The sequence below is a fragment of the Neomonachus schauinslandi genome, chromosome 11 (assembly GCF_002201575.2).
Source record: "Neomonachus schauinslandi chromosome 11, ASM220157v2, whole genome shotgun sequence".
In the NCBI taxonomy this organism is placed as follows: Eukaryota; Metazoa; Chordata; class Mammalia; order Carnivora; family Phocidae; genus Neomonachus; species Neomonachus schauinslandi.
Window position 1 is genome coordinate 74,262,579 of NC_058413.1, and position 22,185 is coordinate 74,284,763.

General features: G+C 35.1%; 1 protein-coding gene across 6 annotated transcripts; it reads right to left on the reverse strand.

Moving 5' to 3' along the window:
• Nucleotides 1-799: 799 nt before the first annotated feature.
• Nucleotides 800-21,771, reverse strand: FAM76B (family with sequence similarity 76 member B). Of its 6 annotated transcripts, XR_002479760.2 has the most exons (11): nucleotides 21,404-21,771; nucleotides 20,517-20,581; nucleotides 19,603-19,657; nucleotides 18,369-18,524; nucleotides 15,781-15,980; nucleotides 12,467-12,514; nucleotides 12,194-12,274; nucleotides 11,394-11,529; nucleotides 8,521-8,622; nucleotides 6,910-7,009; nucleotides 3,389-3,474 (listed from the first exon to the last, which is right to left on the reverse strand). XR_002479760.2 is itself a non-coding variant. In XM_021679112.1 (10 exons), exons 1-10 carry the CDS (start codon nucleotides 21,488-21,490, stop codon nucleotides 3,385-3,387), a joined length of 1,020 nt encoding a protein of 339 aa, XP_021534787.1. In that variant the 5' UTR covers nucleotides 21,491-21,771; the 3' UTR covers nucleotides 800-3,384. The 6 variants fall into 6 exon arrangements, 5 of the variants coding, with proteins under 5 accessions (XP_021534787.1, XP_021534788.1, XP_044775689.1 ...); XM_021679112.1 differs by lacking the exon at nucleotides 6,910-7,009 and having other exon boundaries at nucleotides 800-3,474; XM_021679113.1 differs by lacking the exon at nucleotides 6,910-7,009 and having other exon boundaries at nucleotides 2,262-3,474; nucleotides 11,394-11,526.
• Between the last annotated feature and the right edge of the window lie 414 nt (nucleotides 21,772-22,185).

The following is a 22,185-nucleotide window of genomic DNA, read 5'->3' on the forward strand; positions in this document are numbered from 1 at the left end:
GCACTTCCTAATACCAAAGCTCCAGATATCTTTTCATGTATATGGTCTCCCCAACTAGACTATAAAGGTCTATGAATCAGGTCTTTAACTTATTTTATCAAACAACATGGTTTTAGTCATGTTCCAAAGTTCGCAAAAACGTAACTACATCTAGCTTGATTTGCTTTACTGTTGCTTTGAAATACCTCAATAGCTCAATAACCTGTTTCATGAAAGCAGTCTTAATGAACATGTCACAAAACTGAATGTGTTTGCCCCAGCCAGTTCTCTTAAATCTGTTAATTTTAAAGCCTCATACTGGGAAAATGTAGATGAAGCTTATGGTAGGCTCAGTAATGGTCCCCCAACAAGTCCACGTTCTAATCTCTGTGAATAGGTTACCTTATGTGACAATAGGGAGTTTGCAGATGTGACTAAGAATTTGAGATATGAAGACTCCTGATGATCCAGGTTGGCCCAGTGATGGGAGCAGAAGGAAATACCATGACCAAAGAGAGAAGACCACATGATAACAGAGCTAGAGATTTGAAGATGCTACATTTTTTAGCTCTGAAGATGGAGGAAGGGGCAGAGCTAACGAATGCAAGGAATGCAGCTCCAAAAGCTGAAAAAGGCATGAAAACATATTCTCCCCTAGTGCATCCAGAAGGAACCAGCTCTGCTGACACTTGACATTAGTCTAGTAATACTGATTTTGGACTTCTGGCCTCCAGAACTGTCAGGGAATTAATCTTTGCTGTTTTAAGCCACTAAGCTTGTGGTAATTTGCTGCAGAAGCAACAGGAAACTAATATAAAACTTTGACAAGTTTTTATTGTGAAATATTGGATTTAGAAAAAAGTACAAAATGTCAACAGTCAGATGTGTACAAGTACAGTATTTCAATAGTCTATACATGTGAACAGCTTATCAGGTTCACCAGAGAATGCATATTTAGACCAATACAATCTAAAGAGAACTGCAATATTCACAGGCTATTAATACATAAATAACTTGGGCCAAAATGACCCTCACTGGTAAATGCTAATTAATAGCTGAAAACGGGCTAAAAAGCACAATACGGCACACCATAGTATCTCCTTACAGTTCCACATTTAAAGAATATCAGCTCATTTTGTCAATACACTACAGATCCAGGACTGGGACTCAATTACTAGTTTATACAATTGCAAAAAAATTAAGTTATAAAATAAGGTCATGGAATAAAGAGAGGGCATTTAATTAGGACTAAATACTGTGAAGCCCCTAAAAAGTTTTAGCCTTGGAATTTACAAAGCTTAATTACTGAGACTGATTTTCAATTTTTAATCTGTTTCCTAAAAAAGGGGGAAGGGGCACCTTGGTTTTTAGTAGCAGCTCCAACATGTTATAAGAACTATTACACAGTTTATTTTAAAACCATAATGAGCACTGTGGATTGATAAATGGCTATGAAACCAGAATATAAAACATTATAAATTTTAAAGAAAGGTAATGACTATCTTACGAATTTAGCAAATCCCACAAACATTAAAATCTGTGTTAAGAAGGCATTATCTCTCATTGTTGAGAGTACTAAATTTAGGAAGATTATTGCATGAAGAGCTCATAAAAATAAACTGGTTTAATTTTTCCAAGTCAAGTCTGACTGATTCAATCTTTTGCTATATTACTTCAAAATTGCCCTAGATAATGTTCTCAAATTGGACAAAGAATTATTTGATATCAACATATAATGAAAAGCTGCAGGAATCATCTCCTGAAACATCGGTTATGTTAAAAACAATTATTGTAATCATCCTGTGTTCTGAGGAAAGATGATCTTTGACCTGACATTCATAAACACTGTTTGTTTAAAAACTTAAAAACTAATACATTTAATAACAGTTTACTTAAAACAAATTTATCCTTGCCCATAAATTCCTAAGAGAAGGAACTCTCTTCTACTCTCTCCAGTATATCTAGCAATGCCTGATGCTTTACAATTGAACTAATAGTCTGAACTGGCATTTATTAAGGAGATTAATTCCATTAAAGGCTGAAAAACCACTGGATCAGAAAATAATTAGTCAATAACTTTACATAACCTATCCCAACCTACCTTAACCTTTATAGACAATTTTAAAGACTCTGATATAATTTTCTTATAAATAGTGCCTGTATCTTATAGTAGATTCCAATTTATTCAAAGATACTCATGGATTGATTTAAGTTATTTAAATTTTTCCAGATTTGCTTTAAACTTACAAATCAAATATGGTGTACATAAATATTAACTTAGATAAAAGGCAGATATATGGACCACTGCAGGAAATTATAAATTTTCAAAAGCTTTTATAAAAGAAAAATAAAGCAGAACATGTAACTCAAGAAATATGAACATGAAGCCACATGACATAAAAAATAAAATTACTCTATCAGAAATGATTTAAAATTAAATCTTTGGGGGGGTGTATTTTTACATAATTCAATGAATTCAGTGACCAACAGCTTCTCATATCACACAGAAACAAACCACAAAATCATCTAGAGTCTATATGCATCATCAGTTCTTAATGCGATCTCAAACATTTTACTAACAACTTTGATTTCCTTTTGAAATAGGCTTCTGTACATATGCATTTATATACAAACATTTATTAAACATGATTTTAAAACAAACTGTATGTACAAAAGATCAGCATTCCTATAAATAAAAACATTAGGTGGCAAAAAGGCACTTGTAAGTAAAAATCTACAGTAGTTTGTACAAAACAGAACACATTTTACCTTGGATACTGTACAATAAACATTAATTCTTATACCAATAATGAAAATACTAGTTTACTAACTAATGTTAATGATGTAACTTTTAAAAACATATTTACATATACTCTGAAGTTCATTTAATAAAAGCACCATGATTTTCTCCTAAATTCATGTTGATGCAAAGTAAAAACACAATTACCGAAAAAACCAGTGTTTACCATTTTCTTTGTTTAAAAGTTTTTGTATTTCTAAAGTGAAAACTGTTTATCTGAAATCAACATAGTGTAAAACAAAAAACAAAACAAACCGAAAGCCCTGCTGCTCTGACTTCTGAACACCATCACCTACTCTATTATTGCATGTTGCATTTTATAAAGAGCACGACTCATGCACTCCTTTACAAGTGTTAAATACTATTGCTGGCAAAAAAGTTCCTGGATAGCAAATCATTAAAAAGTAACTTCAAGCCAGTTGAAGTTTTATTTGAACGTTTTACAACTTAAAAAATGCTGTATATCAGTTACAAAAGTGAATAGGAAACACGCCAATTCATCTGGTGTGCAAAAATATTTCTCCACTACACAGAATTTAAGGGCTTCACAGAATTTTTCTCAAATTTACATTTTCAGCAGAAACACTACATGAATAACTACTTTCTCAAGGGGATGTTAGTATGCTTCCACTTTTGTCAAACTTTTTACCCTTTGACAATGCTGCGACCTGTTTGAGTAGTTCTCTGTTTTTGGCCTGTGGGAGACAAAAACATTTAAGATGAAAAATGCTTGAAATATTAAGTCATGTTGAAGAATACTACTTATTTAATGCTGTTCTTTTCACTTGTACAACAAGATTTCATTGAAACACTAAGACCAGATCAAAGAGTTGGTATATTAAGGTTCATCTCTTTAATGCTGGATATTGGAGAAGGAATATTCTAGATTGGTTTATCAGCCCCTTTTGTAAATGTTGATATAATTTAACTATTGTTCAAAGATACAATCAGTTAGAAAAAAGGCAACTTAGGCAATCCATCTGAGAGGGTCAAATTTTAAATAAGGAAAAAATGTCTGGCTCTTTAACTTAAAAACATAAAATGCAAACTATGAAAATAAATTTTATAATTAATGACTCAAGTAATGATTTGGGAGGAATACGGCCCAACACACTGTACAAAGTGTTCCATGTGATGTTTACCTATTTATAGAATAAGCAAAAGAGGTCCGTTTCGCAAAAATATTCACACTTTATCACTTTGCCAAAGGGACCCTCTCTCAACTTAATGCTATTCAACTAATTTTTTTTTGAAGTATCCATCAGAAATGCCCTCTCTGATCTCATTTTTGTTTCTTTAATTGCCATAACAGTAATTAGGTACTGGCTTTGATGTAATTTGAACATCTACACGTCATCGTTTTCAGATCTGTGAAAGGATGAAATTATTTTTCAAAGACTCCAAAGTTCACTTTGCCATTGCTCTGAACTGAATGTGCCCTTCATTCAAATGTTCTACCCGCCAAAGACACTGTCCTTGAGCCAAAGCACTATGACAATCACCAGTGTTTAGTGAAGAGGAATGTGTAAAGAGGGACCTTCAAGTGAATACTCTCATATTTTGACTGCCTTTGTCTCCCTATGTGATCTCTTAACTGTGGAAACACAGGTAATAAGAACCCTCCATATATACAAATACATTAATGATCAAACACTTTTGGAGTTTTTGAGCCAAAACGGGGAGAGTGTTGACAACAGACTAGAATCTGAGTGCTGCCCTAAAAGCAACAAAATTTTTCCTCTGGTTTACGTAGGAAAACCATTTATTTTCCTTCACAAGTCTCAAGATTTTTTATTATCTAGATAATACTTTTTTTTTAACCTCAGGGCTTCATCTTCTACTCTAATTTTGGCCTTTGTATGGCAAGATAACACCCTGCCTTCTCTGTACACCATCTTAAACCAGTTTCGTGAAACATAACCTTTTCCAAAGCTTTGTATTTCCACTCCCCCACCTTTCTTAAACCAAACTCTCCCCAATTAATACCCATTACCTCCTAAATGCAAATATTCTTAGAACGATTTCATATTTGCAAACCTAACCATTTTTATGTTCGAATGCCTGACAGAATTTCTCTCTATTCAATAGTTGTTAAATAAGGTGGTAATTAAAAGTTTCAATTTCAGGGGCGCTTGGATGGCTCAGTTGGTTAAGTGTCTGACTCTTAATTTCAGCTCAGGTCATGATCTCAGGGTCGTGAGATCGAGCCCCATGATGGACTCTGCACTGGGCATGGAGCCTGCTTAAGGTTCTTTCCCTCTCCCTCCGTTCCTCTGCCCTCAGCCCTCTAAAAAAAAAAAAAGTTTTAATTTCAAATCCAATTTCAATTTTAAATCTAGAAAAATCACAAAGAATTTAATAGGATTTTGTTTTCCCTTTAAAATTAAACAGCTTGAGAAACTCAGAAGACAAATAAGGAGAATTCCGGGTAGTTAGCAGTAAGTCAAGTGAGTACACTTAATGATCAACTGGTTTACTTCTCAGCTGACCAGTCCTAGTCAGTGTAATAGTTTTAAATTGTTTTCTTTTTATTGTTAGCCACGTTATTTAATTTTTAACTACAATAGATTCTCTTTGCCAAAAACAGAAATCTTAACAGAATTTTTAAAATACAGATTAATGAAGGGCATAAAAAAATGGTGTGTTTGCAAATGTGCCTCAAAGAGCTTGCCATCAGATCTCTAAGTTATATTTATCCAAAACCTTTTATATACTGACAATATTCAAATTATCTTTTCTTAGTCATCAATAAGAAGCAAACACAAAAATCAAAGAGTTTGTAATTTTCATATTCTAAATATGAAACACAAGAATTCAAACATTAGGTGTTGAAAGCAGTTTTCCCTTTTAATTTTTTAGCAGCTAATTTTCAATCTGCATTTATATATTCGGTCTCCTAATTGCAGCACTAATAAATCTATTTACTGATAAATTATGTAAGAAAAAACCCTTATGAAAAATAAACAATTTATCAGTTGTTAAATGCAGATAAGTCCAAATGTGTCTTATTCTAATTTGGGTACATTAAAAATGTATTTTATAATGCAATACTTAAATATGTATGCATTTAAAATTTTTATCCTAATGTTACTTCTTTATTATGTACCCTGCAAAAAAAATCAAAAAATTTAAAATTCTTAACAAGTTAAGCTAAAAATGTTTAGAAATAGTGGCCTAAAGGAAAGACTATCTGGAGTAACACAGATCCTGCTGTGTAACCTGAAGTCTATTTTCTCATACGTAAGACAGAAACCTCACCACCACCTCAAGAGGAGTTGAAAGAACTAATCAAATATATAAAACACTTAGCCTAACACAGAGGCTGATACACAGAGGCACTCAAACCTTAATCCCCTTTCCCCTTCATTAACTTCACTCCTAAACAAAAAGTAGATTTTTTATTTGGTATTCTGCTAGGACAACTTAGGTTGTTTGTTTACTTTGGTATTTTGCACAATTTTTTCTTGTGATGCTCCCTGCTTATTTCCCAGGTTTAATAGTTTAAAATGTTTTGAGAACTATTAGAACATAGTAAATTTTCTGCTACAGGGTTGTTACAACCAAAAGGTAAGAAAAATAGTTAATTCTGTTTACTCAACTAAATGGAAAACCCTACTAGTACATGGCTGCTGTAGGGACTACAGTTAAAAGAGAGTACACAACTGTAACAGAATGTTTCTAGCAATTAACACAAAAGATATAGGAAGTGGTCTGATAACAAGGAACAGAAACCTGAGTGACCTGAGGTGGTGGGAACACAAGAGAAAGTACAGTTTAATCTGAGTCACAAGATGTAGGTTTCTATGTCAGTTCTGATTAATTATGTGACCACCATTTCATCTGTAAAGTGGGAACTCAGTTATTATAAAAAGCAAATAAGACAGCCTATGTAAAATCATGTTAGAAATGTCATACTTCTATCTAAACATTAGTTGCTATTCTATTACATAGAAGTTCAGCTACTGACCAAGAAGAGTTACTAGGCTTAAGATACCAATCAGGCTAAGATGTCAAAGAGAAGGTCCCCTCTGTTTACAACAACAAAATAAAACAACAAACTGCTCTTTTGGACAGTGAGTTGTACTAAGTTTTATCATAAATTTAAGTATTGCTCACAGTTTTTCTGTTACCTCAATTCTGGATTTACTCCAGAGTTTTGGTTACACCACTTTAAATCAGAGATCATCATGCAGAAGATTCTGTTGCCAGGTAATCATTCAGCAGTAATAACTGAATGAGAAAAATAAGAAAATCATAAACCAAATATATACTGGTGGACAATGTCCAAAAACCCAATTATATGGGCAATTTCTCAACAGAAGGCAGATGGACACTTCCATAAATCATTCATTCAACAAATTATTTGAGTGCCTACCATGTGCCAGGTTCTACACAAAGTTTCTCTTTAAAACTCTTTGTAAGACTAATGTTAAGACTAGGGCTGTAACTGAAATTCAGGTTCCTAAATTCATTTTACAATTTCATGCAATTTAAGCTACCTTCAAACAAGTATGAGGAATACAAACCCAAAGGCAGGACTAGCACATATACCCTGGTTTTACAATGAAAAAAACAAAAACAAAAAAAACCTCAGGGCAGTATTACTCCCTTCCTTTCCAAGCTGCACTCTCCCATGAAGTCTAAACTCTATGTGCTGACATGCATCCTCTTTGCTTTTAAGACTTAAAACTACTAAAGTTTAAAAGCCCTGTTACCCAAAGATTAATTCCTCAGATGTCAGAATGTATAAATCGACAGAACATGTAATTAATTTAATGTGGTCTGATTTCTAAATTTATGAAACTGAGGTGAGAAAAGGCTTAAATAAGGGAGTAATGTCTATCCCTGCTGGATGCTCTCCATCTCCGCATGCCGGACATCAGATACTACCCTCTCTGTCACTATGGTGACTCTTGGCTTCACCATTCAGTTGTTCTGTATATTGAAATCCTCCTGAATATACCTTGCAGTAATCTTGGGAGGCTGGCCTTGGCCTTGATCACTAGAGGCTCCCTGCTGCAGCACACAGAATCCTATTTGGCACCTTAAAAATCACAGTACAAAGGTTAAAGTGCACTCCTTTGCCTTTCATCACTGCACGTAGCATAAATTTCCTCCACTTGAGGCCCCTAAGAATTGGTTTTGTACACCCACCTCCCTTCCCATTATCTGGGCAGAAACACGAAGAATGATTGCACAATGTACTAAAGACCTTATTTTCACCTTAGTTTCATGAATCCGATCTTTAATTTTTTGTTTTTCACGCAATGATCAATTGAACATACTCCACTGGTATCCTCCTCTAAAAACCCCATAACGAGTCTAAGCAAAAGTTTTCAGAATTAATATACTGAATCCCCTTATCAAGTGAATTCAAGCAGTAACTTTTAATGGGAGCAGGATTAAGAACTGGTAAAAAGTCAAAATCAGGGGCGCCTGGGTGGCTCGGTCAGTTAAGTGTCTGCCTCCAGCTCAGGTCATGATCTCAGGGTCCTGGGATCCTGTGACAGGCTCCCCACTAAGCAGAGAGTCTGCTTCTCACCCTCCCCTCTGCTCCTGCTCTTGCTCACTCTCTCTCTCAAATGAATAAATAAAAATCTTTAAAAAGTCAAAATTGAAGCTGAAAATGCACCAAATACACATAAAATAGGGATACCAATACCAGTCTAAGACAATATTATTAACAATTAAGCAAGGTCAGCCCTCCTTGCCTAACAGTTCATATAAATAATGTCATTTACCTGAAGTTGTTCCACAGTTTCTTTGTGAGCTTTTTCCATACTGTTCATCTTTGTTCTCAAATTTGACTCTTGGTACTGAAAGTCTGCCTTTAGTTCAGTTAACTGAGAAACAGATAAACAAGCATATAAATTTATATATGCGCATGTGTAAAAATATATATATGCATACATCTTTTTAAACATTCATTATAAATTCACAACTCATTATAGAAGTGGAAGATGTCAGCAGTTTCCTGAGTTTTATAACTTATTTAGAATTTGTTTTGTGAAATGAAATTCTATTTTATTATAGTATATTTTAAAGTTAAGATAACACTGAACTGTCAGTAAAACTTTTGAGAAGATGCCTTTTTCTGTTTCAATTTAAAGATGGCTTCACTGGACACAGAGTTTGGCAAATGGAATGCCAACAGGAAAGTTTAATGGCTCATACTGGGGAAAAATGCTTCAATTACAACATACTTCACATTATATATAAACAAAGTACATGTTAAAAATGGTGTCAGGTTAAAATAATCTTTCAATGACAAAAGAAGAAAATTTCACACTGGACAGGTACAAAGAGGAGTGGTTTTATCAACCATGAGCTATACTGCCTTTTACTTTAAAATTTACATCCGGAATTATGTATCTAATACCACCTAAGGCTTGAGATAAAATGGAGAACAAAGCACAGAAATACAACATGGAATAAGAAAGTTAATTTAAAATTTTTGCTAACTTAGACAAATGTAAGAAAAAAAAATCAGTGGTTTGAGGAAGCTACATTTTCTTCTTAAATATCAATGACATACATAAAAATACATAATCCTTATGACCTTGAACTAAAAAATAAGTTGATATTATATAATTTCATTATCAGAACCATGAAGAAGAAAGCTTCTCGTTATTTTTAAATGGTTTCCATTATATATAAACTTTAAAGGTTTGCACGTTCTTTTTTTTTTTGTATAGATATATAACAGCAAAGAGAAAAAGGAAGTCATGGTGTATTATATTCTTACTGTCTGAATAAAAGCCCTTGCTTTTGCCAAATTCAAAGAATAACTGAATTCTCTGTTTACTACATTACAAAGGAATTCCTGTTCTAAAATGTCAATTCACATCAGATCAGCTAAGATAATTATTCTTGTCACTCCACTGTGTGTTGCCTTCAGATTACGAATTTCTGGAAGATAAGGATCATGTCCAATTTATTTATTCATTTTTGTATCCTCATGATCACTAAAGGATACATGGCTGGCTCTAGAAGTCATTGAATAAAGTGAAATAAAATTAAGAAAATATCTTGGTTGCCTTAGATTTACATTATAAGAAAAAAGAGCAAATACGTAGCAAAATATTTTAGGCTCAGAATTATTATTTTCCTTACAACACTGCCTATTTCCATTCCCATTATTTTTTTTTTTTAAAGGAACACTAACAAAAGCAGAAAACTTTCACAAACTGCACTAACACAGAAGAGTCATGCTATGAAAAAAAAAATCTAACAGAAAAGTCAAAATTCCACAATGCATTACTACTTGGTTTTGGAATTGTTACTTTATAGCAAATTTACTATTTTATTCAACTTTTACCTAGATTACCTAGGTTAATATAGATAAATCTTTGTGCACAGAAATGTCTTTAAAATTTTGTGCATAAAACAAATTTCCATAAAAGTTCATTAACTCAAAAAATTCTGTTAATCAAAAAGAACCATAAAAAGACACTCCTAACTAACCTATTCTTATGTCAATCCTAAATTTCATATACTGAATTTGCTTAAACTAAGATACAAATATATTAAAATAAATTTAAATCCACTAACCATCAAGGCACAGGAAAATTTAACACAAAAGTTGTTAAATGCCAAGCTCAGATTCAAGCACCACTACAGATACTCAGAAATACAGATAATTCATACACATATTTATAATTAAGTCTTATTCATAATTTTAAAAGAAATGTTTTTAATGTTCTCCTATTGCATAAGACATTTGAAGTAAGTCAAACTTACAGAATAGTCTACAACTATAAACAAGTACAAAAGTTGGTTCTACGCTCAAAGATGACCCAACACCAGTAATAGCAGCTATGAGCATTTATACATGGCAGGAGCTGTAGTAAGTACTTTATATTTCCATTTAATCCTAACAACCATCTCCTGAGATGGTATTAATACTCTCATTTTTAAAAAACTGAGGACCAAAGATGTGAAACCATTCTGCTCAAGTTCACACAGAAAGTGTTTGAACTTTTCACTACATTGACAATATATTTGATACTCCTAATCTAACTGACAAAGTCCTCAGAAGTACACTTAGTTCCTACAAAATGATCTTAGACACCTACTGCTAATCACCACACAGGACATTTCCATAGCACTACTTTTCACCATTTATTTGATCTGGATTGAAATACACGATTGGTATGTCAAGGACTACACTCAACTACTTTCTCAAATCACAAGAATTTACATAATATTCCATTTACATGTCATTTCCAAATTAAGACATTAGGCTTACTTTTAAGCTACAGGTTACTGGAAGCTAATGTTCAAAACTTATTATAATTCTAATTAGCTCTCAGTTAATTCTTAGAACTAAAATTCTGAAAGACCTATTTCAGCCATAATTCATAAAATTATGAGTAAGACTTGATTATACATATGTGTATGAATTATCTCTACCTCTGAATATCCATAGCGGTGCTTGAATTCACCATTTTCACCTATCTTCTTTAGACGGCTTACGTTCCAATTTGGTTTTTGTAATGTGTCTTGTAAGAATCATGCACAACATTATCAAATTATTAAAGTCTAATAAAACTTGCATTTTCAAGCAGAACTCAAGATGTAAATCTTACCAGGCTTCAGTGAACCATGTTCTTACCTTTTTATCTTTTTCTAAAATGGTCTGGTCTCTCTGCTGTAAGAGACGTTTAAGTGACATCACTTCTTCTTTCAGTTGACTTATAAGGACAAAATTGTCTGTTCCCCCACTATCTGCTGACTGATTTATAGAGCTACTAAAAAGAAAAAAGTAAAACACAGTTAAATGAAGTAGAAGGAAAATTAGCAGGTGTTCAAATTGCATAAATTAGACAATTCCACAAACATCCTTAAGGCTAATGCAAAAAAATATGTACCTGACAGAAATGGATGCAACTGGCAAATTACCTTACTAATGGCACACATTACATACACCTGCAGAAATATAATTCAGTATTAGCTTTTAGGGGGTCAATACTTCTAGTGTAAAGCAATAGGCAGCCAATTTGTACAGTAACATCAGCAAACTTTTGGCTAATGAACTAAAAACAAACTCACGCTCATAATACTTTAAATTTAAATACATTTTCCAAGCAGGTCAATTTAAAACATCACAATTAGATTTTTAGATCTGTGTTTCACTGAAGAATAATTAAGATCAAGAGAATGTTCTATTCAGATTTGTTCTCCTTTTTTCAAAACCCAATGTATTCCCCAAATAGAACAACAGTTCAGTGCCACTTGCTTATTGCCAAAATTAAGTTAAAAATTTTAACTAATTATGGTTACTTTTCTAGGTGACTCAAAAAAGTCAATGAAGAAGATACATGTTTCTATTCTTTTACCTAGTAATAACTGGCAATCAACTGTAACTGTTCAACTAACTTGAATTTTCGTAGCGCTAAAGGAATTCATTTTTACCTATCTCCGTTAGATGGCTTAGATTCCAATTTGGGCTTTTTCTTTGGAGTTTCATTCTGAATTGCTGCAGAGGATTTATGGCTGAAACCAAACATTAATAAGAATAATTAGAGTAAAAAGGGCAGAGGCACCAAGTGATGTTATTCTTCTCCCCCTAAAATATTACCAAATATCATTGATCTTTTAAAAGCATAAGTAACAAAGTTAAAGGGATGTCACGTTAAAAAAAAAATATGCTTCAAAATGCTTCAGAAAATATGTTAACATATTTACCTCTGTTTCCACAGTCCCTGCTCTTGTTCTGGACTCAGATTGCTGATTCTGAAAAATATATAAATGACATCTAACAACAACATTTATTTAATACATCTATGCTTAACAACATTCTTCCTAATGGACTCAAATTACGTATGTTTAGAATCTTTTGTTCAGAGAATGCATATTCAATTAAGTTTTTGAACTAAAGCTAATCACATTCTATTAAGTTCGACAGGGGTTAAATTCTTTTTTTAATCATTTTCCAAAAGTCAATTTAATATCATACTAAAAGTTGGGGTATATAAGCATGAAACCCACCATAAGGCTTTATAATTTATAAAGTATGACAATCATCATACTTAGGGTGCCCTTACTATTTCAGACAAAAAATGTTCTATCTTTAAAGTTAAGGCCTTCCTAATAATCCTATCTGGAGATTCCTCCTTTAGAGCAACTCAAGTTGCTCAGAATAGTGTGTCAAGTTCAACCAGGAAATATCTTAATTTGTTTCATTCCTAGTTTTCCTAAGAACCTTTTCCAAAGTCCCTAGATGTTTCTTCAGTCAGTACTGTGGAACAGACATACCGAAAATACTGGGAAATTTCATATTAAGAACTGATTTTACTTTTATTTATAATTAAATGCTGTATTACTAATTCTTTTCCATTATGCCATAACACTAATAATGACTTTATAATTCACTATGAATCAAGTTTTCTTGCAGTTGCATATCAGCCAATCCTGCATTAACCCCTAGTTTATTGACTCAACATGTATAGAGCATACCAGACGCCACATATTTATACAATGTAAGATGTTAAAAAAACCTAGGCTGTGTGACCTTTTGCCAGTTACTTAAAATTCCTGAGCCTTAGTTCCCTCATCTGTGAAATGGGTATAATTTATACCTTATAGGGATATCAGACTTAAATGAGTTTATATAAAAACACTTCATACATTACTAGTGTATATACAATAAATAAAAACATGTACATATATTTGAGTATAAAATTTACTATTGTAGCTGTATAAGTTTTTCGAGCAAGAAAAAAAAAATCAGACCATGTTCTTAAAAATCAGCTGTAAATAAATACTAAGTTGGGGAAAAATGCTGTAATTCCATAAACCTGAGTTATTATTTATTTGTGGCCATAAATGGCAACACTACTGAGGAATTCAGTTGCCCTTTCTTTTTACAAATTTCATCATAAGAATTAGCAAACCATATAATCACACATGAATTAACAGCACTATCCAGATCTCAAAGTAAGAACAATCACATTAGTAATGGCTTAACAAAAACACCTGGAATTCACATCCTTGTTTTCTGAGGTGGCCATTCCTGGATCCCGATTGACCTGCTTTTGCTCTCCTCTATCCCCACCCATCACTACATATCACAATATGTACATCCTCATAACTGTTCTAACCTACTAAACTTACAATAGAACCTCACAAACTGGTTGCCTACTCATTAAACGGTCTATATCCATCAAATACAAAACAGTATTTCTATTTCTTAAGCAATAAAAAGGAAAAAAAATTAAAGGTCAATACCATCCTTATTCCTTTTACTTTTGACACCTGTTTTTCTTTCTAAAGATTAAGTTACTGTCATAGAATTTGATCTTTATAAACATACCCTGTGTCCTATCACACACTAAGAAAAATTTATCTATAAAGGACAGGGGAAAGGGACACTTCAGTTGAGTTTCAGGAGTAGGTCTGTTATAGTTACTTTGTCACAGTTTTTCTTAAAAAGGCAAAATCAAGAAAGATTTATGTTCCTTTGTTCCTTGGGATATTCTGACAGAGGCACCACAAGATTTCTTCAAAAGAGACAGATTAGAAGTCACTATGCACTCCACCACTGGGACATGCAGAAAGTACAACACCAGGGTAAGGCAAGTGAAAAAATTGCTAAGTAAACATCAGTACCTCGATAAAACTTCATAATATGTGCTTGCCTACAATTCAAAATCAAATTTTGTTAATTAGTACTACATTATATTCTAAAAATGTGTTCTTAAATGTTGTAGGCATCAATTTTCTATAAATGAAATTATGTTTTATCTACCTAGAACTTTAAAGACTCATAGAGAAATTCAGGAGAAAAACAAGTTCTTCTGAAAACTGGTTATTATGTCCCTGTTTTGTCCATTTTGTGCTTAATTTGTGCTTTAATATTCTTGATTTTTCCATGAAGACTAAAACCACAGTTCAAAAAACTTTATGCTACACACATATTACTACTATATAACTTTCTCCTCCCAAGGCACTTTAAAAATCAAGTAGTTGTTTATATTTGAATAGAATTCCTGCCTATGTGTTTTTAAAAAAGCAGCAAAGTACTGCTAATTTAAAAGATTATTTTCACACTTTTGGAAACTTCAAGATTTAGAATGCTTCTATCATGATCACAAATGATAATCTCGCAATCTGTTCTACAGAAACACTGAATGTACATATCCTAGTCACTGATAAATATAACTGCATAGGACTATAATTTGTATTTATAACTGTAAATACAATTTTTACACGTAAAATCCTAACAATTATTTAAACAAAAAAAGAATATTGAGGACTCTGATAACATAAACCTATGAAGTATTAACGCTGGTGTACCTGTATTTTTACTTCATATGATCAAAATTTTATGTAATTCCCTAAATGTACTATTCTTTATTTTTATGGTAAACAGCTTAACACACTCCAGGTATATAATTTTATACAGGCTTACCTCAAAGATACTGTGGGTTGGGTTCTAGACCATGCAATAAATACTGCAATAAAGCAAGTCAAATACATTTTTTGTTTCCCAGTGCACCTAACTTATGTGTATACCATACTATGGTCTATTAAGTGTGCAAGAGCATTACATACCTTAAAAAAGTAATTAAAAAATTGCTTAAAAATGCTAATGTCATCTGACCTTTCAGCAAGTCATGAATCACTGATCACAGATCACCATAACAGATTTAATAAGGAAAAAGTCTGAAATACTGTGAGAATCCAAAATGTGACACAGAAACATGAGAAAATGCTGTTGGAAATGGTGCCTACAGACTTGCTCAACACGGGGTTACCCCAACTCCTCAATTTGTAAAAAAAATGCAGTATCTGTGAAGCATAATAAAGCAAAAATGTGATAAAACAAGGTGTTCTATATACTGAATAAAGTAGGGAAAAGGCCCTAAACACTCAAGAAGCTTACCATGTACAACAGAAACTAGACTTGCACAAAAGTAGTATTTGCAAAAAGTTAAACAGCAATACTTGGCATTAAATTGCCAAGAGGATTTTAGAAAACCTGCTTTCAAAGTACTTACTTGTGGTGACTACTGCTGTGACGATGGTGATGGTGATGATGGTGGTGGTGATGTTTTGAATGATGCTGGTCTTTCTCGGTAAGAGATGAAGAAGATGAGTTTGAATGTGAAGATCCCAGGCTCTTCCTTTGTTCTTTTGTCTTCTGTAAAACTCTCTTGTATGATAAAGTACAGAGCCAGCATAACAACTTTCCATCAACCTTTTTAAAGAAAATATTTGTATTAAATTAAATGTACCTATAAACTGAGTTTAAGTGAAAAATAAACTATTCAACTTCTAGCGTAGGCGCACACACACATGTGCGCTCTCTCACACACACATGCACACATACACAGATCGTTGCAAAATGGTAGTAAAATTAGACTTTTATGAAACCTGGGAAAATGCTCATTTGGTATGTCATAAAATTGGTGAGGATGATCTATGGACTGCCATTAGTTTTGAGGCATTTTTTAATTTGGAGAGAAAAGTTTGTTTTCTTATTACTGGGAAATAAGCATAAATTGACATACTTCAAAGAATCTTACTAAGCACCAGCCTGAATTCTTAAGTCACTGTGCAATTACTAAAATCACAAAGTAATTCCCACTACAGTGAAAACTGTTAGTTTATAGAAACAAGGAGACCTTGAATGACATACACATTTGATTCTCATTATTGGCAGGTTTCCCATTTGCAAATTCACCACCTACTTGCTAAAATTTATCTATAACCCCCAAATCAACTTGCAGTGCTTTCATGATCATTCACGAACACGCACACAGTAGCAAAGAATTTCTGTAGCCAGAGAGCAAACAATCCCTGCAGAAGTTTAACAAGGTGACACTCTGCGGTCATCTTCTTTCCACTCTTACACCACAAACAAGTGTCCTTTTCATGGTCTATTTAGTGCCATGTTTTCTGCATCTGTGCTTTCTATTGATGATTCCACTGCTTATAATGGTCCCCAAGTGTAGTGCTGAAGTGATGCATAGTGTTCTTTAGCGCAAGAAGGCTGTGATATGCCTTATGTAAAAAATACGTATCTCGGATAAGTTCCGTCAGGCATATAGTGCTGTCTGCCATGACTTCAATGTGATCAAACAGCAATTTATATTAAGATGTCTCTGATCAAAAGGAATGAGATCTTGCCATTTGCTACGACATGGATGGAACCGGAGGATATTATGCTGAGCGAAATAAGTCAAGCAGAGAAAGACATGTATCATATGACCTCACTGATATGAGGAATTCTTAATCTCAGGAAACAAACTGAGGGTTGCTGGAGTGGGCGGTGGGGTAGGAGGGATGGGGTGACTGGGTGATAGACACTAGGGAGGGTATGTGCTCTGGTAAGTGCTGTGAATTGTGCAAGACTGTTGAATCTCAGATCTGTACCTCTGAAACAAATAATGGAATATATGTTAAGAAAAAAAAAAAAAAGATAGCAGTAGGGGAAGAATGAAGGCGGGGAAATCGGAGGGGGAGACCAACCATGAGAGACTATGGACTCTGAGAAACAAACTGAGGGTTCTAGAGGGGAGGGGGGTGGGAGGATGGGTTAGCCTGGTGATGGGTATTAAAGATGGCATGTTCTGCAAAGAGCACTGGGTGTTATGCACAAACAATGAATCATGGAACACTACATCTAAAACTAATGGTGGTATGGTATGGTGATTAACGTAACAATAAAAAATTTGAAAAAAAAAAAAGATGTCTCTGAAGAGAAACATCCACAAAACAAGATTAAGTATTGATCGAAAGATTACCATGTTGTGAACAGAGGCAAGAATCTAATCCTATACTGCCCTCTTAGAAGCAATAGTTCAATATTCACTAATTCAGTGTTCGCAGCAACTTTATAGAACCTATCTACCATGAATAATGAGGATCAACTGTACATGTGTCAAGGGTGAGGAAAGGAGACCTCTTTCCAAAATTAAGACAAAACCCTATAAAAATGAAATTAAATTTCTTTCTTCTACTTGTTCACACAAGAAGTGCTGGAGGGACAGGTCTTACAACTAGGGTACATATACTGCTGTGGAAGAACCTGGGGGAGCTTCTCAAAGAGAGAGTCATCCTCCAACTCAACTGAAACTGACAGACAACAGGAGGCCTATGTGAAGTGAATGCTGATCAGCAGAGGAATGCCACAGGCACACACACACTTTTTAAGTCACTGTAGGTAGAGAAAAACAAACAATGGTTGAAAACATGAGCCCCAAGTCAAAAGGCACAAGATTAACTTTGAATTATACATGTTAATGTGCCATCAGGTATTTTTTCACACCAGCAACTTCAAGTAACCAGCAAAAGGGTAAGTAGCTGAAAAGATTTAAAAGCAGTTAGTAATTCTCCCGAACAAAATGTTAGATAACCAAAAAGTACAGAACAGCTATCACAGAATATTTTTTTAAAATACAGTAATCTCAGCTGATCAACATAAATGTGTGATGCAAACAGAGAAAATGCACTGTTCCTGCACTTCCATCTAACCATTTTCAGGGATCCAAAGGATACATCATGTAGCAGTAGTGTATTCATTAAAATAACTCCCAACCTGTGTGTTTCATTCAATTTCCAGAAGATATCATAATATAAATACCTTTCTTCTTCCTTCCTCCTTTCGATCAAAAGCACATTGTTGTTTGCACTGTTCACAGGTCTGAGGTGGTCCATATTTTTTTTCTGAATTTGTACAACGCTGACACTTTGTACCAATAAATGCTGCAATTATGTTACAGTACTGACAAGGCTTAGGCTGAAAAGCAGATATACATTTTAACTGAGACATTTAAAAATATTAAAAATTTGCCGCATAAAATATACACCTGTATACACACATATTTCTGGGACTAATTAAGGAAACAGAAAAAAAATTTTCTGTCAAGTATGTTACCCTGTCATATTTAATGACATTCATCATGTTCTTATTCATTTACTAACATTTATTTCTAGAGTCACGCAACTTTTTGTTAACTCTATTAAATAAATAAGATCATGAGAAATGTATTTATGATTGGATAGTATGTTATATAAAAGCTACATGTGAAAAAGGTCTCAAAGAATGAAAATAAAGGTACACACTGATAGAAAAGTTTCATGTATCCAGTATTTAGGAGCACGAAATAATTTAATACCCTAATTACTTTTATTACTGTTTCATTAAAAAAAAATTTAACTTTTTATCATATACAGGTATAGGTGATGAAAAGAATATACATTACACATGAGCTTTCAACTTAAGAATTGGCACAAGCATATTCAACATAAACTATAACAAACATAGCTTGATTTTCTTTGATACTCAAAAGACAATTCAGGATTTTACAGAACCTTAAGGCCAGCACTTTAATCATGACTGTACTATACCAATAATGACTGTCATATACATGTGAGAAAAAATTTATACTAGCATAATGTCATGACTTTTGTGAATAAATGCCTGAACTGTACTACTATATAAAAACTGTTAGAGGTCCTGGGGGGTGGGAGGGAGTGTGATTATGCAAACTTTATGGGGGGTGGAGGGGAGTGTGATTATGCAAACTTTATAGATAAGTGGGTTCTCCATAACCAGGAGTTAGTTTGTTATATTTGAGCCTTTAAAGAATAAAATCATACATTTCACACTGAAATTCAATATACACAAAACATGCACATAATATGACTGTTTTTAAATGCTGTCATCCTCTGTCTACAGAAAATTTCTTTCCCGGAATATCTTAAAATGTTGAATATTTAAGGACATAACAATACAGATTTTTTTTAAAAGTCCATTTTGTGAAAAACACTGACTAGTAACAATAACATGAAATAAAAATGTAAGACATACTTACTGTGCCAAATTGCTTCACATTTTGAGCACACTTCTTACAAATTGTATTAGTTTTGCTGAAAAGGAAATTGAATATAGATGATCAAATTTACATAGCTTTCTGAGGTAATTAGCACACTGTCGAACTAAAGCAAATACAGTTTATATTTGACTATTTAGTGGTTCTTAAAATTTCCTCTAATATAGACCAAGGATCTTTTTAGGGATGTGTCTTATACACATTTTCTCTTCTTTCATTAACTTTAGATAAATGATAAATGTTTTTATACATTTTTATTGTCTATCTTTTGGTAAACAAAACAAAACAAAAATCCTAATGTTTCCTATTTAGTTCCAAAATCTTCACATTTGCCACTGTTTATGCACAGCCTTACATCTCAGTGCTTACCTAACCTTCCTCTGGACCTTCTCCACTATTATGATGCCAGTTATCTACTTATGAAGAAATTATTTGTTCTTCTCCTTAGGCTACTACTCACTTAAACATGCTCTGATCTTTTAACAAGAATCAGCCTGTTAAAAAGTATGTGCTGTTCTTCCACTGGTAACAAGTTACTAGATTTCACTTGGAAGATAGTTGGTAACATTATGTCAGCACTAATGTTTTGTCATTTTTTACAGCTTAATAGTAACTTTATATTTGCATTTTTAGTCAGCGAGGCTGTGTATTTTCCATGCAATAATTTATTCTCCATTTCCTCATGTGTAAACTGAAGTCTAGCTGTAAAACAGCCATTAATTATTTGTCAACATGGTCTCTCCCACCACATATAAAAGGTTTACAACTTAAAATTTAAGACACTAAACCATATTTAAGAATACTTTACCACAAATACAGGATTACAACGCCCCCCCCACCGTATTCCTTACAGACAACTGTGTCTTTAACAATCAAAAACTATTTAGTATACAAACCTCTCTTGTTGAAATTCTGATCTGCAGTAAGTACATTTTACAATAGGATGCGCAATCCGACATTCCTGTAATAAGACAATATATTAGTATCTATCTCAAAGTCCCAAATTTCACTTTTCTGGTAGAAAATTATTACACAACCTAGTCAAATTCCTAAAACATCAATAATACCTGTCCCCAACGTAAACAATTGAGTAATTTATCATATAAGTGGCCAATTACAGCATATTTTCTTAGGGAAGGTATAGGTGTCTTTGTCTTTATTTGATGTGGGGGGTATGCTACAAATAAGAAAGCTGTCAGGGCCGATTTCAAGGGTTGGTTAAATGTGAAACTACTTAATATTTTGCACCGTTGCTCACAGACAGCATCCCGGCTTTAATGGGATGGGAGGAGCTCCAAATCATAGAGCATTCTGTCCCCAAACCAGTCGCTTCGCTTTCCTGGACAGGGAAGAAGGATGCCATCAGCTTTGCGGCTTCAGGTTCCTAGCAAGAAAGTGCAAAAACCGTCCCCTGCCTCCCGGTGGAAGGAGAGGACAGTCCAGGCAGAAAACCGAGATGAAAACATCTCCACCCCAGGGTCTCTGCGGCATAGACAGGTGGCTGCCGCCTCACTCAGCCCCACCCCTGAGACCCCCGAATGTTGGTGGGGCCCGGCCCCCTCCTGGGCCGCCTGGAAGAGAACAGAATTTTGTCTTCCTCAGGGGCCCCTCCCATCTGATGCCCACGTCCTCGGATAAAGGGGTCCCGAGTGAGGAGGCAAGAAAGAGCTCAAAGCCCCCAAGGCGCCGGCGAAGAGAGCCGGGCTGCAGTGCAGAGGACACCCAGCTCCCTCGGGCTCTGGCCGAGGAAACCCCGCCCGCCCGCCGTCCAGCACCCACGGACCTTGCAGAGCTGCTGGCCCTGGGAGAGCTCCTCGAAGGGATAGCGCTGGGTACACTTGGTGCAGGCGTACAGGGCCGAGGCCGCCATCCTGCTCCTCCTCCACCGCCGCCCGCTCCGAGGCGGGGCCCTACGGGGAACTCGGGCGCCGCCGCCGCCGCCGCCGCCCGGGCCGCGGGCTCCTCCTCCTCCCCCCTCCCCTGCCTCGCGCCCACCAGAGCCTCGCCGCGAAGGTCCGAGGCCCTGCGGTCTGTACCGTCTCCCTCCGCCTCCACTTCCGCCCCCAGCCCTCTCAGTGACGCCGTCCAGGCCGCTCCCGCTTAGGCCCCTATAGCGGCGGAGGAAGACGATGAGGATAGTTCGATGCGGTTTAGCTGCGCGGCAGTGGATCCGCTTCCTTCTCGGCCTCCCTTCCCCATCTCTGATTGGCTGGGAAGGCTACTGCGTCACTCGGTCGCTCCTCCCAACCCCTAACCCCGGCTACGCTGGGAGCTCCCACAAAGGGAGGAAGTTGCTGGCCAATGACGGCCCGACGCTTTCAGCGCGCGAAATCCGCTTCAAACTCGCCCCGCCCAAAGGCCCCCGGAGAGCCTGTATGTAGCAGCCAGTCCCAGGTTTGAGTGAGAACGCCCCAATCCAATTGGGCAAGTGTTCGTGAAGGTTTACTCTCTGCCTCCACTCTTTTTTCCCTTGACTTCTATTGGACCAAGTCACCAAAGCCCCTCCACATTCTATTTGTTACTGGTCAAAAGCTAAGTACTTCACCTAGAGAGGCGTCTCCGACT

Coding starts and splice junctions, on each gene's coding strand:
- FAM76B (XM_021679112.1), bottom strand. CDS start 21,490: ATGGCGGCCTCGGCCCTGTACGCCTGCACCAAGTGTACCCAGCGCTAT. Junction 15,981..18,368: donor AGGAGGAAGGAAGAAGAAAG/GTATTTATATTA, acceptor TTCTTTAAAAAG/GTTGATGGAAAGTTGTTATG. Junction 12,515..15,780: donor CACAGCAGTAGTCACCACAA/GTAAGTACTTTG, acceptor TATATTTTTCAG/AATCAGCAATCTGAGTCCAG.